A 14,687-nucleotide genomic window follows, 5' to 3' on the forward strand; every position below is an offset into this window, starting at 1 on the left:
TGGTCTGGGAACCACATGTTCATTTTCTCGTATTTGAGGCGTGGTTTACGAATGCCTAGAGCCGTTTATTGGGCGCTACGAATGTCTATCAAATGCGCCTGTACGTAGCTCATAGCCAATCGTTTCAATTATACCAGATGACGTATGTAGAGCGACAGAAATTCGACGAGGAAGAAGACGAAATAAACTTGCGTTCTAGAACACTATCTCAGGCTGCATCGAAAGGTAACTTCGCGTCTGATGCCATGTTGGATCCATAGATATAAACAAACTGCTTCGGTGTGTCACATAGACGTCGTCATCGCCTTGCTGCTCCCCCCCCCCCCCCCCCAGTCTGTGATTGGTTCCCTTTTTGAGGGGAAAATCTGGTCCATGGTATCCAGGCTGCCTAGCAGCGTGAATAAAATCGTGCTGTGCGCAAGGCAGCATGGGGAAACCCAGGCTAGCTTCTGGGCCACACATGATGCAAAATTTGAGAAAGAATTTTAAAAAAAAAAAATGTAGAAACATATTTTTAGGTTATTGTGTGCATCTGAAATATTAATAAAACACTACTGTTCAAAAATGTAGGGTCTGTAAGATTTTTTTTTACGGTTTTGGTGTCTCTAATGCTCATAAAGGCTGCATTTATTTGATAAAAAATACAATAATATTACGATTTAAGCTAACTTTTTTTCCATGTTAATATATTTTGAAATGTAATTTGTGATGGCTAAGCTGAATTTTCAGCATCATTACTCCAGTCTTCAGTGTCGCATGATCCTTCAGAATTTGTTTGTCTATTCTATCCATATCAGTGTTGAAAACAGATGTGCTGCTTAATATGTTTGTGGAAACCATGATATATTGTTTTCAGGAATCTTTTCAACATTCATTCTTTTGTAACATTATACATGTCTTTTCTGTCATTTTACTCTCATTTTAATGCATTCTTTCTGAATGAATGTATTAATTTCTTTAAAATAAAAATGGTAGTGTATTTAGTAAGGAATAATTGACGACAGGCCGTTGAATTATTAGAAAAATAATGCACACCCGAGGTGGTAATGCGGTCACGACGCGAAGCGGAGTGGCCGTTACACCTCGGGTGTGCATTATTTTTCTAATAATTCAACGGCCTGAAGTCAATTATTCCGCTTATACTACAGTTACCACACCTCGAAACATTGTTCAGATTATGTATTTCAAGACGTTTGTAAAGTTTTTGTCATTAAAACGCTCTTGTATGTAGGACTAATTTCTTACGCATCTAATCCAATGCCTCCGTTGCTAATTCCAAAGCGTCATTTTAGAGTTAGTAACGGAGGTTTGAGCCACTGATAGCAGACTAATGCTGGGGACACACGACTAGCTGACACATTCTCTGACTGTTTTCATCGCAGCATATTTTAAACACCGACTTTGAACACAGACTGAACGCACTGAACACGCGTTTGGGCATGATCAGTCATCAAATTACATTCATAACCCGCCTTAAAGTGTGTCTTCGGCTCGGCTTTATGCAGTTATTAGAGAGAGATGTTGCAATAATGAGACAGAAAAGCATGTGCATCAATATTATTATTTATTTATTAATTCAATTCGTTTTAATTAACGTTCATTCTTTTTTTTTTTTTATATTATTGACAGATGACAGTAGACTAGCCAAATAAATGAAAAAAAAAGCCTTTAACAAGTAAGGCCTATCAATAATTATTTATTTGTTATATTATCTGCAATAAAAATCCGTGCTGCAGGACTATCCATTTATTTAGCCTATATTCAGTTTAATTTTCTATTGATTATAGATAGGAATATACTTTATTTATTAAAATTAAACTGCATGTTTCCATTGATTGTGAAGCTAGACATTGAAAATTGCAGATCAAGCGCATGGGGCTAAATGTTTTTTCTTGTTATGAATTGTATCCTATTTTCCGTTATTACCGTTAACTACGCGAAGTGATATGGAACTGTAATGCGGTCAAGACCTGCCTGGAACTACTTTAGCTGTGCGTTTCCCTGAAAATAATGCACACCTTAGAACGTTCGTCAACCAATCAGATTCAAGCATTCAACGGCCCTGTAGTATAAATAATAATAATTATTATTTATTTATTTATTTATTTATTTTTAAAGAAGGGGATCCCTTGAAAAGTTTAAATATGGTGAACTAACCTGAAGGCTGGAGATTGAAGCGTTGTACCAATCAGTGAACTTTCGACAATGATGTAACTGACAGGAAAACAGTTAATGTAGCTCTATAGGCAAATATAATATCACTGACTCCTAATGACATCAGATGGGCCCCCATTGGTAGTGGGCCCCTGCCTCCGATTTTTAGATTCCCAGTGATCACCCCAAGCGGTCGTATTCAGAGGTCTTTGCAACCTCAAAACACGCATGAAATAGGACAGTGCTCATTTCAAGGGCAGTCAATGCTGGGGACATAACACGCTGTGGCAGTAAAGCACCAACCCTGCGATTTATCAGTCTGGCTAAATTAAGGAGATTGCAAAATGTGGTTCCCTGTGTGAATATGAACAAATGTGGCTTTTAATGTGATTGCCGGAGGCGGTTGTGCCATCAGTCAAGGTTAAGGCTTGTTGCGGTCAGGGACTGGTTTCATAGCCATCTTAAGTGTGCAACAACAGTACATGTGGATGCTTTGAAAAAGCACCTGTTAAAATTAATGAGCCAGCTCTCTTCCCTTTATATGCATGAGATACTTCTGAAGACATGATGCATCGGATTACAAGACGCACGCTCTCGCGTCCAAAACAAAATGTGGTAATTTACTCTGGCAAGTTGGTGGAGTCATTCATAAGCCACTCGGTTAACACATAAACGAATTTGTCAGAACAGACAAATAATCTCGCATCGGCTTCTGCCGATTTGTCACACGGCATCAGCGACACGCGCTCCCTCTGATCATTTTGAGCCTGGATGAGAACCAGAGGATGTGCTCTTTCACTCCAGTGACAGGTGGATTTATCATCCCCATAACAAATGCTAGACACATCTTTCCCCTAAAACTGAAGCCAGATGGAGGGAGGATTCGTAACTAGCAAATCGTCTCGGCTGCAGGGTGTTCCTTTTAAAGGGAAGTCGGCAACGACGCTGCAGAGAGGGCAGAAAAAAAAATCGCTGACAGTTCCCTGAATTGGCATGTGTGACCTGTTAGCATTGGCTCTCCTCTCCTGTGTGTCCTTGCTCCTGGATGCACGATCTCGGACACAGGTGTGCCCATTCAGCATGAATGATCAATGTTATGTGCCATCCTGCTGTATACAGAGATGGAGTGTGTTTCCCAGTTGCTAAAATGGGTCTGTGTTTTAATATGACCAGGATAGAAAGCGAGGGAACCTCAGTCACGCTTGAGCAAAATTACATCTCCGTTTCCCCAATGAGTAGCTTTTTTTAGCTAATTTTTTTAACGGATATAAATAGGTAGGTCAGTCTGATGCCAGCTGTAAAGAATAGCGCACCTCCAAAGGTCATATAACTCTCCTCACATTATTTACCAGTTAATTTATCGGCTGTAAATGCATGCAGAAGATGTTTTATTGTGCATTTCTATTGCTGCTGAACCACATGTATAGAGATGATTACCAGCAAGCTGTTTCATCAAGAGAGAGATAATATGAGCACGCTACATTGAACTTATGAGTTTGTGCTGCCTTTGTGTTTCCCACTGAAAAAGCTCCTCGTTTATGATGAAGCATACAACACATTTTCAATTCATGGCCTTTCCTGGGGAAACACATCCTTGATTACACTAAGAATATCCTCCATGTCTGCTTCATAAAACTAAATTGGGCCGTGTAGGCTATGGACCATCATAAGTCATTTTGATTAAGTTAGTGATACGCCAGCCGCTACAAAAGCCCACTTTTCATTTAGGTAGAGGGGTGGACTGGGAGCTTATGGAAATGCCTGAACAGTAATCACAACACTGCATCCTGACTAGTTCAACAAAGGTGGAGTTTAGGTTTAACCCCTTAAATATATAAAGACTATATAAATACCGGTTCGTTGGCAGAAACCTCTAAATGCCAGCAAAAGCCTCTAAGTTGACAGAACCAATCAGAAGCGAATCAACGCGATGATTTCAAGATGAATAACAATGTGATATGAGCCAGCTTTCAGTTTTTTTATCCTGTTTGAAGAGATTTTTTAGCAAGTTTGTAGCCCACTAAAACTATCAATTTTATGTCAATGAATAGTTGAGATTTGACTAATATCAGTTTAATGTTCACTGTCACAACTTACAGTACACTTTTTATGGTTATTTATTTATTATTTATTCTTTTTTATTTATTTTTGATACATCAATTTTATGTTTTTTATATATATTTAATATTGTATATTGATTATTATATTTACAATATTATATATTTTTATGTATTTTGAGCGTAGTGTGGTGTAGTTATTGTATGAAGTCTTCTATTTGTCTTCTGTTTGTTGTTGTTATCCAATAAAGTGTGCTGTCATTTTGTGTCATTATGGTTATACTGTGTGAATAATTTTTTTACTATATTTTTGAGCCTTTTACCTTTATTCAGAAAGTGGAGAGTGACTGGAGAGAGATCACATTCGAACCTGGGACCCATGTGAGCATTTGGACCTGAATATGTGATACGGACGTGGCAGTAGTGATTTTGTAACTGTTTACTATGTCTTGTCCAAATAGGTGGAGTTTTTTGGAGAGAAAAAGCACACATGGACTTGCACTTTACTGTTACTTTTGGTCAATTTATTGCATCCTAGCTAAATAATAAGAAAGGGATAATCCACGGCTAGCTGTGCATTAAATGATTTTAATGCAAGACGTGAAGGCAAAAAAAACACCCAACGTGAAGGGGCATTCAGGTCATTTAATACACAGCTAGCTGTGGATTATCGTGCTTATTGTCATTTGCCAGCATTGACAACTTAAAGCTGTTATTGATGTTTGCAGAGCAATATTTGACGAGTAAAAATGACGGTTATTTTTGTCAGTTACACCTCATTAGATCATTCTGTCCGCTTTAAATCAGACACAAAGATATAGTATAGTGTGTAAGATTACATTTATTTGAATTAATGAATTATATCATTTATTTGAATTCATTATTGAGTGAGTGAGTGAGTGTGTGTGTGTGTGTGTGTGTGTGTGAGAGAGAGAGAGAGAGAGAGAGAGAGAGAGAGAGAGAGATGCGTGTGTGAATTATCTGCGTTTGTTTAGCGTCTCTTTGTCTATTTACAGCAAAGCTGTAAGTTTAATTACATCAAAACCAGCGATGTTACCCCCTCGTTGATGACAAATATAATGTATAGCGATTCAGTAGCGAAGCGTTTGGCTATTTGCTAGTTAGCGAAATCGTTTTAAAATCTTCCCGGTGATATTTGTTATGACACCCGCTTCAAATATTACAGAGCTCATGATAACTTTCATTAAAGGGATACTTCAGGATTTAGCATTAAGCTTTGTATTAGTAGAAAACCTGTAGTATTTTCGAATTACCGTGGTTTCCACCCTCATATCTCCCTGAGATGAGAGATTTATGTATTTTTTGTCTGGAAAAAATCCTCCGATGACGCAAAAATCGTCATTTTGCGTCATCGGAGGATTTTCTGGCCAGAGGCTAAAGACTACAGCCAGTAGTAGGGGTTGTCCCGCATGTGTTCAACCCGCCCACAGGAGGTGGGATCTCACTCACAGAATCTACACAGTGTCAGCCGGCTTATAGGCTCTTGTTCTGTGGAGAAAGCTGAGTAGTAGGGGTTACCATCCTCTTTTTCCCGAACATGTCCGGCCGTCGAGATCGTCCAAAATGTCCGGGATTCAGCTTTTGCTTTCTGCAGTCACCATTCATTGTTTACATGCACACCTTTTGTTTCAATCTAACTGAATTCATTCCGATTGGTGAATCTGAATGTAGTGTTTACATGAACACTAAACAAGTGATCGGTTGATGTGCGTTTTAACATTGCTAAGAAAATTCCCGCTCCTCCTTGAGAGATACAAGACCGGTGCGTCTCAGTAATCACGCCACCGGCCTCGCGCCGTTCTCTCGCGGCCGTCAGCCTCGTCCTGCTCGCCACAGTAAACATAATGAATGGCGACTGTAGAACGCAAAAGCCGAATCCCAGACATTTTGGGCGATCTCGAAATTCTGGGCAAACTCGTCACGGAGACTCACTAGCAGCTTGTTGTTTTCAACTGCTCTCTCTTACCGGTAGGCGTGGCTTGGGAGTGGCCTCCTAGGGCAGCGAAGCAAGTGCATTCTGGGAGTTGTTGTCTTTCATCCACATAAGCCAAAAATACATTTTCTGGCTTTTCTCAGTCTCGAAAGCTCCAAATTCAAAAATAATTTCACATTTCTTCTACATAAATGACCTATTTTAAATACACATTAATCTTTCCAGAGGTGAAGTATCCCTTTAACTCTATAAGTAAACCCACTTCACCAGCTAATTACTCCCCGATAGTGCCATAGAAATATACATAGTTACCGCAAAAACAGAAGTTCAAACACAAAATTCTAAAGATGGCTGCACGCTTGTTTCTCTGGCGCATAAGGTTATTAAACTGACTAAACGGTTTTATTGCAAACCTTACAGCCAATCAGAATCGAGTATTCAGACAGACCATGGTGTACTTTTAAAAAGTTTAAAAAGGTTTTTTTTTTTTTCTAACAATAAAACCATAGTATGCTGTAACTTTCAAAGATAATAGAGGTTAATCAGAAGATACAGTAGTCGTGCATACAGAAATTTCATTTCTAATGTACATAAAATAATTTCATACTGTATGCCTGCCCAGTTACATTACATAAGAGAGACACTGAAAATAAATGTGTGGTGTTGGGGTACTCCGTGGCCCGTGGATTGGGAAATACTTGAGATGATTCAGTCAGCTCATTCACCTCCCACTGATGGAGATGTGAGATGTTTCTGTGCCTGAACAATAAATGGCGGTGCTTTGTTGCATAGAACCATTGAAAATTGACGTCCGTCACACTGAAACCAACTGGATTAAATTAGGAGCATTTTCTTATTAGAGAAGAATCAGATATGTTAATTTAGTTTAGATAGATTTTAGACAATACATTAGCATTTCTTCTTCACCGATATCCGACTATTGTGCTATATGATTTGTCTTTTAAGGATAGATAAAGGTCAAGCACTTTTCAGAGTGGGAAAAAAAGTGCAAGAATCTGTTATTTTATCATAAATAAAGTGATCTGGCTCTCCGGTACGTGCAACACAGACATGTGAATGGAAATAAATGTTTTATAGTTGCGTTTTCTTCGATTAGTCCTGTCATTCCGTCAGCTTGTTCAGCGTAATGCTTGTGCTAGCAGTTTTTTAATGGTAAATAACTTTTTAATCTTAAACTCCTATTCAAAGAATTTAATATACTATATTCAAAGCAGTCAGAAGTGACATTATTCAATTCTGTCAGTGTTTTGGCCCACTTACAACAACGGCAGTGCAGGGGAACAATGCAGAACGGGCGAATCTACCCCCAGTCTCAGCTGCCGAGTTGTTGATAGCTTTAATCACTTCTTTCTGTTCTGTTTGTGTTGTCACGGATAACAAAATTGAACTGAATTTCTAGGCTCTTTATTCATCATGAAATATTAGAGCTGTCAAGGTGTAATAGAGTTTGACAGAGATATACAGAGCATCTGTGTCACAGTTCTGTAAAAACAAATACAAGTGGTACAACTGTAATTGATCACAGATTCAAACCGATCAAGTGAACGCTTAGATAAATACATTAATATAATAGATTTGAGAAATAACAAGGGCTTATTTAATAAATATTTCATATTTAATGATCTTTTTATAAAAACGAGGCTATTTCATTCTCATGTACGTATCTCATCCAGTGGTAGAAAGACTTGATATGGATGCTGACTGTATTGCACTGTGACATTGTTTATTCGAAACATATGTTTGTTATGATTACGTCATGTTTTTTGTTTTTTTTTTTTTACACTTGCGGCTTTGCACTGGCAAACATTTTGCTTGTTATTATGCCTGCAGTGAAGTGACATTGAGCAGGACAGACTATGAAACCCAATGCAGTAAACTTCACTCCTGATGTGTGTTTCAAGAATGACGAAGGGGCGGCCGGGGCTAGTTGTCACATGGGATACTTCTCAGTAACTGTACGGTTTTGACTCATAAGTCAAATTACACCAATGTGTGTTTTCTCTAGCAAAGGGTTTGTGATTTATTTACAATTGCCAAGTCCGAAACAATTTGAAATTAGACAGATTTTTTTTTTTTTTTAAATCTGTCTTATAAACAACTTATAATAACATCATACTGATTTTTAGCTTTAGCTGTTGAGTTAACAAGTGAACAATAAAAACACAAGTAGCATACATTCAGATAACAGTATGGTAACACTTTATTTCAATAGTCCACTTTAGACATTCTACTCACTATAAGTAACTTTGCAGCTACATGTCAACTAACTGTCATTAGACTATTAGTAGACTTAATATCTGCTACCACTTTATTTTGTTGGTCCCCCAAAAGACATTCTACTGACTATAAGTAACTTGGCAACCACAAGTCAACTTGTTCTCCTAACCCGAACCCTAACACCTAACCCTAACCTAACAGTCTACTGACAGTCTACTAGCCTAATACCTAATAATCTAACGAGAGTTAGTTGACATGTAGTTGAAAAGTTACTTATAGTTAGTAGAATGTCTAAAGTAGACTATCGAAATAATTCGATAAAGGTCAATTTGAACATAAAAAGGTTCAGTGCATTCAGGGCAAGTTGTGTTTAAAATACTTTTAAAGGGGTGGTTCGGGATTTTTGACATCGGACCTCATTTTTAAGTCAGCCTGGTTGTTATTCATCAGTGGAGACATTTTTTTTTTTTAATTATCCAGTCCTTATATTTGGATAGTTAGCTGATGCTAGGCTAGCGCGAGTCAATGGTAGATGTTAGCCCACCATTAAAAACCGTTTTACCCACTCCACAGTGCACCAAACGCAAATCAATTATAACACTAGACTATCGATGCAAATGTCCGTTGAGAGAATAATGTTAGAAATCAAACTTACCTTTCATCACATTGCATTAGTTATAATTTGTTCCCTGTAATCATAAGCCTTGTCTACAGCAGCAGCGGAGTGATATTGATTACCTAGGCAACCGAGTGAGCCGGTACACACATGTACTACACACACTGTAGAGCGCTTCTGTTCTGTTTACTTTTTGCCGCATTACTAACCGGAGCAAAGTAAAATTCCGCAGCTGCTGAGAAACTAGTTCCTTTGGGATCATTGAGATGAAAGGTAAGTTTGATTTCTAACATTATTCTCTCAACGGACATTTGCATCGATAGTCTAGTGTTATAATTGATTTGCGTTTGGTGCACTGTGGAGTGGGTAAAACGGTTTTTAATGGCAGGCTAACGCATCTACCGTTGACTCGCGCTAGCCTAGCATCGGCTAACTATCCAAATATAAGGACTGGATCATTTTTTTTAAAAAATGTCTCCACTGATGAATAACAACCAGGCTGACTTAAAAATGAGGTCCGATGTCAAAAATCCCGAACCACCCCTTTAAGTTGGTCAAAACTATATTTTTGTGTATTCATAGGCTGCCACATTTCTTCACATTTTTTTTATTTTTCTGAAAAATCTATAATATGCTATTTAATTGATGATTTCATAGTGACAACTTATATTGTCTGACAAAATGCCATACACAAGGTGAATTAACTACATCTTTTTTTATGGGTAACAATGGTTAAAGCTGCAGTCTGTAGTTTTTCCTCTTTGTCGCCATCTCTGTTCGAAATCTGCAATTGCAGTTATTCGCGGAATTATCAGCTTTACGTGGGTTGTGCCTCGGCATGGCACAGCGCGGATGAATCCAATGTTTTGAGGAGAATGTGTGGCTGTCAGTCGCCGCGCCGGTGTGGAAACTGTCATTCGGAATCACAGATTCTACTTTTTGGAAGTATGTCCAACATAAGAATTTTCACCGGAAAATGTCATCTGAACAAGTAACCTCCACTTTTGTTCTGACCAAAAAAATTATCGTGATTTTAACGGTAAAAAACGGTAAAAATTCTACAGTGAAAAACTGTTAATTGGTTAACAGAAAGTTTCCGTACTATATACTGTAAATAACTGTGATAGATCTAATGGTTTTATTTACAGTTTTTGAAAGTGAAAAAGAACAACTCATTGTATAATTTACAGTGAAAAAACGTAAATTGACATTCCCACAATTCCCTGCGTGACACTTCACATTTGATCTATTTTTGTTAAAATAACTATGTTTCTTCATAGTTTTCTTAGTTTGTTCTAATCAGTTATGTACATTAGGGTTTTATGTTACATTTAATGTTGTTAAATTAATGTTTATTGCATTTTTAAAATTTCATGTGTGTTACCATGATGGTGTTTAATGTTTGTGTGAATGACACTGTGCAGCTTCTATTATATTAGTATTACATTTCTTGTGTAAGAGTTGCTTGTGTTGTGATGAGCTTTGATTGATCATGTGACTCTCATCACTGCTGTGATTGTTGGTTATCAGTGTATTGCAATGGTACAAAACAGATATTAATACTTCAATTGGATGTTAAATTCACAATATATCAGATAATGAATTACAGTTTATTACTGTAAATTTTAAGTTAAGTCTGTAAAACCAATAACGTTGCTACCGTATTTTTGACGGTAAAGTACTGGCAACCACAGCTGCCGTTTTTTTACCGTAAAAATCACGGTTTAATTTTTTACAGTGTAAGGGGAAAAAAAGCATTGCAGTACATTGCGCTGATTAAATCTGATCGCTAATCATATCACGTGAAACCGTGCTAATTATACTTTCTCAAATTGTTAAAGGGGACATATCATGCTAAATCCACTTTTTTAGCCCTTAAATGCATTTTGTTGTATATTTGGAGTGTTTAGAAGTACAGAAAAGTTGAAATTATTTTCTTCAGGTGCTTCGTTGATATCTTTGTATTCTGGTTTGGTCCTATTTTTCAACCTGTTCCGATTTTTCTGTTTTCTATGACGTTTTTTGAACTATTACGTCACAGTATTTGCAGCGGAACTGCCAAATAAGGACATCGACTACCGGCTCAACACTTCGAGCAATCCGCCATTTTTATTTCTCGCTGCAATTTTGTAGTCCAAGCTAAAGGATGAAGAAGTTACGAGAGGGTAAGTTAAAATGTTCGGTTGTTGGATGTAGTAACCCACACGCTTGTGACAGGGCGCATGTTTAACTGAAAGAACGAGCAGAGAGAGAGACCCGGTCGCGCGCACTCTCTCTCTCTCTTCGGAGCCAGGCGAAAGTGTAAACAAGACATCACCGTCTCCAAACTAGGCGCTGTCTTGCTCTCTCTCCCTCGCACATATTAATCAAAATAAATCGACACGGTGGTAAAAGGTCGGAAGACCAAAGTTTCATGTGTAAATACAGTAACACACCATTGCGATACATCCATATGAAGACGTTGTTCTGCAGGTTCGTCGTCTTCATTTTCATCTCGCTCCGGCTCCAACTCTGGCTCGAACATGTAAGGCTGGCTGGACAAGTCTTCCGTTGTTGACATTTTGTTAATAACGTGTGAATAAAAAGTTTCTGTGCCGCTAGATAATCGTATCTCTGCTATCAAACTACAAAAATGGCCGAACGGGGTGGAGTTGAACCTCTGCAAGCTGGAGAGGGGGCGGGGTATGAAGTGTCTCAATTGTATTTAAAGAGACCGCACCAAAACGAGTTGCTCTCAGACGCACATCAGAAAAGGGGTAGAAAAGGGGCCTGTGGAGCTATAATAATGAGGAATTCAGACCCAAGCATTGCAGTTCCGCTTTATATAGACTACAAATGTATGATTTATATGTAAAAAGGAACGATTTAAAAGCATGATATGTCTCCTTTAATGTTTACAACATCAGCATTGCGTGACTACATTTAATGTGTATTAGGGATACCTGTAGTTCAGTCTCTGTGCAGTTTAATTTCGAATTGTCATACCAACAAATTAATGTTCCATAGAATGTTCCACAAGTGATTGTCGTTTGAACCTTTCTGGATACGCCATCGAATTGATAAGTTTAATTATATCAAGTGCTGTGAGAAAAGGCTATAAATCTCCACCTCCAACATCCTCACACACAACATAGCCTACTAGCCGAGACATCTTCTTCATGTGTACAGATGTGACGTAATGACGCAAAGACATGCTCGAATGTCCCGCGGAAATCCACCAGTACCACTGGAATGAAAAACATTATTATAAGCTTACCGTTTTGAATCGAGCTAAGGCAAGCAGATAGTTTTGAACACTGGCTGGTTATGCACTTGCTAAAAAAAATATTTTGGATAATTTTTAACCCAAAAAAGTTACGGACTGCAGCTTTAAGGAATGAATAATGATGTTAATAATGTTGTAAAAGTATTGCTTGTTCATGTTAAAGGGATGGTTCATAAAATTGTCATTTACTCACCCTCAAGTTGTTCCAAACCTGTACAGTATACGTTTTCTTTCTTTTTCTGCTGAGCACAAAAGAAGATATTTTTAAGAATGTTTGTAACCAAACGGTTGTGGGGCACCATTGACTTCCATTTTTTTTTTTCTATACCATGGAAGTCAGTGGGGGTGCCCCACAACTGTTTGGTTACAAACATTCTTCAAAATATCTTCTTTTGAGTTCAGCAGAAGAAAAAAGAAAAAAACGTGTACTGTACAGGTTTGAAACAACTTGAGAGTGAGTAAATGATGACAAAATCACATTTATTGGTGAGCTATCCCTTTAACTAGAGTCAATGTTAACAAATGAAAACCTATTGCAAAGTGTTACCTTTTAGGACAAAGTAGCAACTGTGTAAAAAAAAAAAAAAATTTATTTCTTTTTTGGATACAGTAGGCTATCTCCTCGACAATCTAATAAACAGTTATCAAAGCTGGTTGGTCGAAATACCCCAGTGGCTTGAACGGAGTTATAGGCACTGCAGCTCTCTGCCATATAATGTCTTTTTGTTGCATGTTTCTGAAAACTATGCCATACATTAAAAAAAAAATTAAAAAAAATGGCCCAAAACAGCGTAGCCCTCGAAGTCCAACATATGGCAATAGATGCCCATCTCCAATCCGTGGAGGAGGCATTTGTCTGTAGTGCCATTCAGACCAATGACAGCAGCATGTGGGCGTGTGTTGAGAGTGTGTGAGGTGCTTTTTGAGTTTAGTAAATGACTGCAGCAAGAAATACTGTGGGGCTGGGGGGCTTCTGAGCGATGGAACAGACCCTGTGTGCTGAAATATCAGCGTTTGGGCTTTTCTGACGAGGATTCAAGAAAAACACTGAAACAAAAAAAATGAGCAGCGTCTCCTAACTGGACCAGACAATGGAAGTAGCTTCATGCAGCACTAACAATTCACCCAAGGGAAACAAGTACGTACTAAATCAGACTACCTCAGCCAGAGGTAGCAGAAACTAACGTGTGGCTCGAAAGCGACACATTTCTTCACTGGGATGCATGCAAAAAGAAGCGTGGAGGAAAAGAGCAGACGCGTATGTATATTTTCCCAATGACTTTGGTGGCATTCCAGCACTGTGAGGAGATTTAGTGTGTAGTTTATTTTGTTTTAAATGTTTGCGATGGAGCGTCTTTAGATATCCTCGGCGACTACGCATCTAATGCTGCTATGGATCGTCCGGAATGAACATCTGAATTTATCTCATCGAGTTTTTTCCACAGCGCTGCTTCCACCTGAAATTCCGCAACCCGTATGAAACAGGAGCTCCGCTTCACCTACACAGCCGCTGTCGGGAAAATGACCAGCTCGTCTGTATGCTCTTGAGATTTGTTTGGCCTTTCTGGGAATCTGAAACAAGCAAAGGACGAATCGTGCACCTCAGAAGTGAGAGAAGAAGGAATTGTATGGTGCTCTGAGCTGTAACTACATCTACTCATCTCCAACCTGACACAATGTTCGCACTCGGGATTTATTTGTGGGAAACTATTGTATTTTTCAGGTACGTATCGCGCTGTTTTGATGCGAGAGTGCTTTTTGCTCAAACAGGCTATTTTCTTGTTTTCTATCGAGGTGGTTTCTTTACTTTTGCTGAGAATTGTGGTACCCTATAAAAATACAAAAAAAAAAAAAATACAAAATCGTCGTATCAATGATTGAGTCGTTGGCCTGTTAGTTCATCTGTTGTAATATTATGTCTGCTAATTTAAAAAAATAAATAAACTAAGTCATAATTCCGTGTCATTCAGTCATCCAAGTCAGAGATGGCAAGGATTCATTTTAAACCAGGCTAAATAGCGAACACTAGTGGTCATTCGATGAATAGAAAGTTATCAACAGGCACATATGAAGGCAACAAACTACCTAAAATCATTCAGTGTGTGAGTGTGAGATATATTTAGTAACTTTCTGGAGTGTTTTTATATGTATGTGTATATATATATATATATATATATATATATATATATATATATATATATATATATATATATATATATATATATATATATATATATATATATATATATATATTAGCAGTGTCATAATCCCTAAAGCTAATAATTCCCAAACTAGGGATATATCATGGCAGATGTGTTGTGATTGACAATGTAATTACATTATCCATCCATCTATCCATCCATCCATCCATCCATCCATCAGGTCTGTTGTTATACAGTGCAG

The 14,687-nt window shown here is 38.0% G+C and overlaps 1 protein-coding gene across 2 annotated transcripts in view; it reads left to right on the forward strand.

Annotated features, from left to right (window-relative positions):
- Positions 1-13,221: 13,221 nt before the first annotated feature.
- Positions 13,222-14,687, forward strand: part of glra1 (glycine receptor, alpha 1) — a 57,146-nt gene continuing 55,680 nt past the window's right edge. For both annotated transcript variants that reach the window (XM_079891944.1, XM_079891945.1), the window contains exon 1: positions 13,222-14,007. In XM_079891944.1, the coding sequence (XP_079748070.1) occupies positions 13,961-14,007 (47 nt within the window). In that variant the 5' untranslated portion in view covers positions 13,222-13,960. The remainder of the gene's footprint in view (positions 14,008-14,687) is intronic.

The sequence above is a fragment of the Squalius cephalus genome, assembly GCF_949319135.1.
Source record: "Squalius cephalus genome assembly, chromosome: 14".
Classification (NCBI taxonomy): Eukaryota; Metazoa; Chordata; class Actinopteri; order Cypriniformes; family Leuciscidae; genus Squalius; species Squalius cephalus.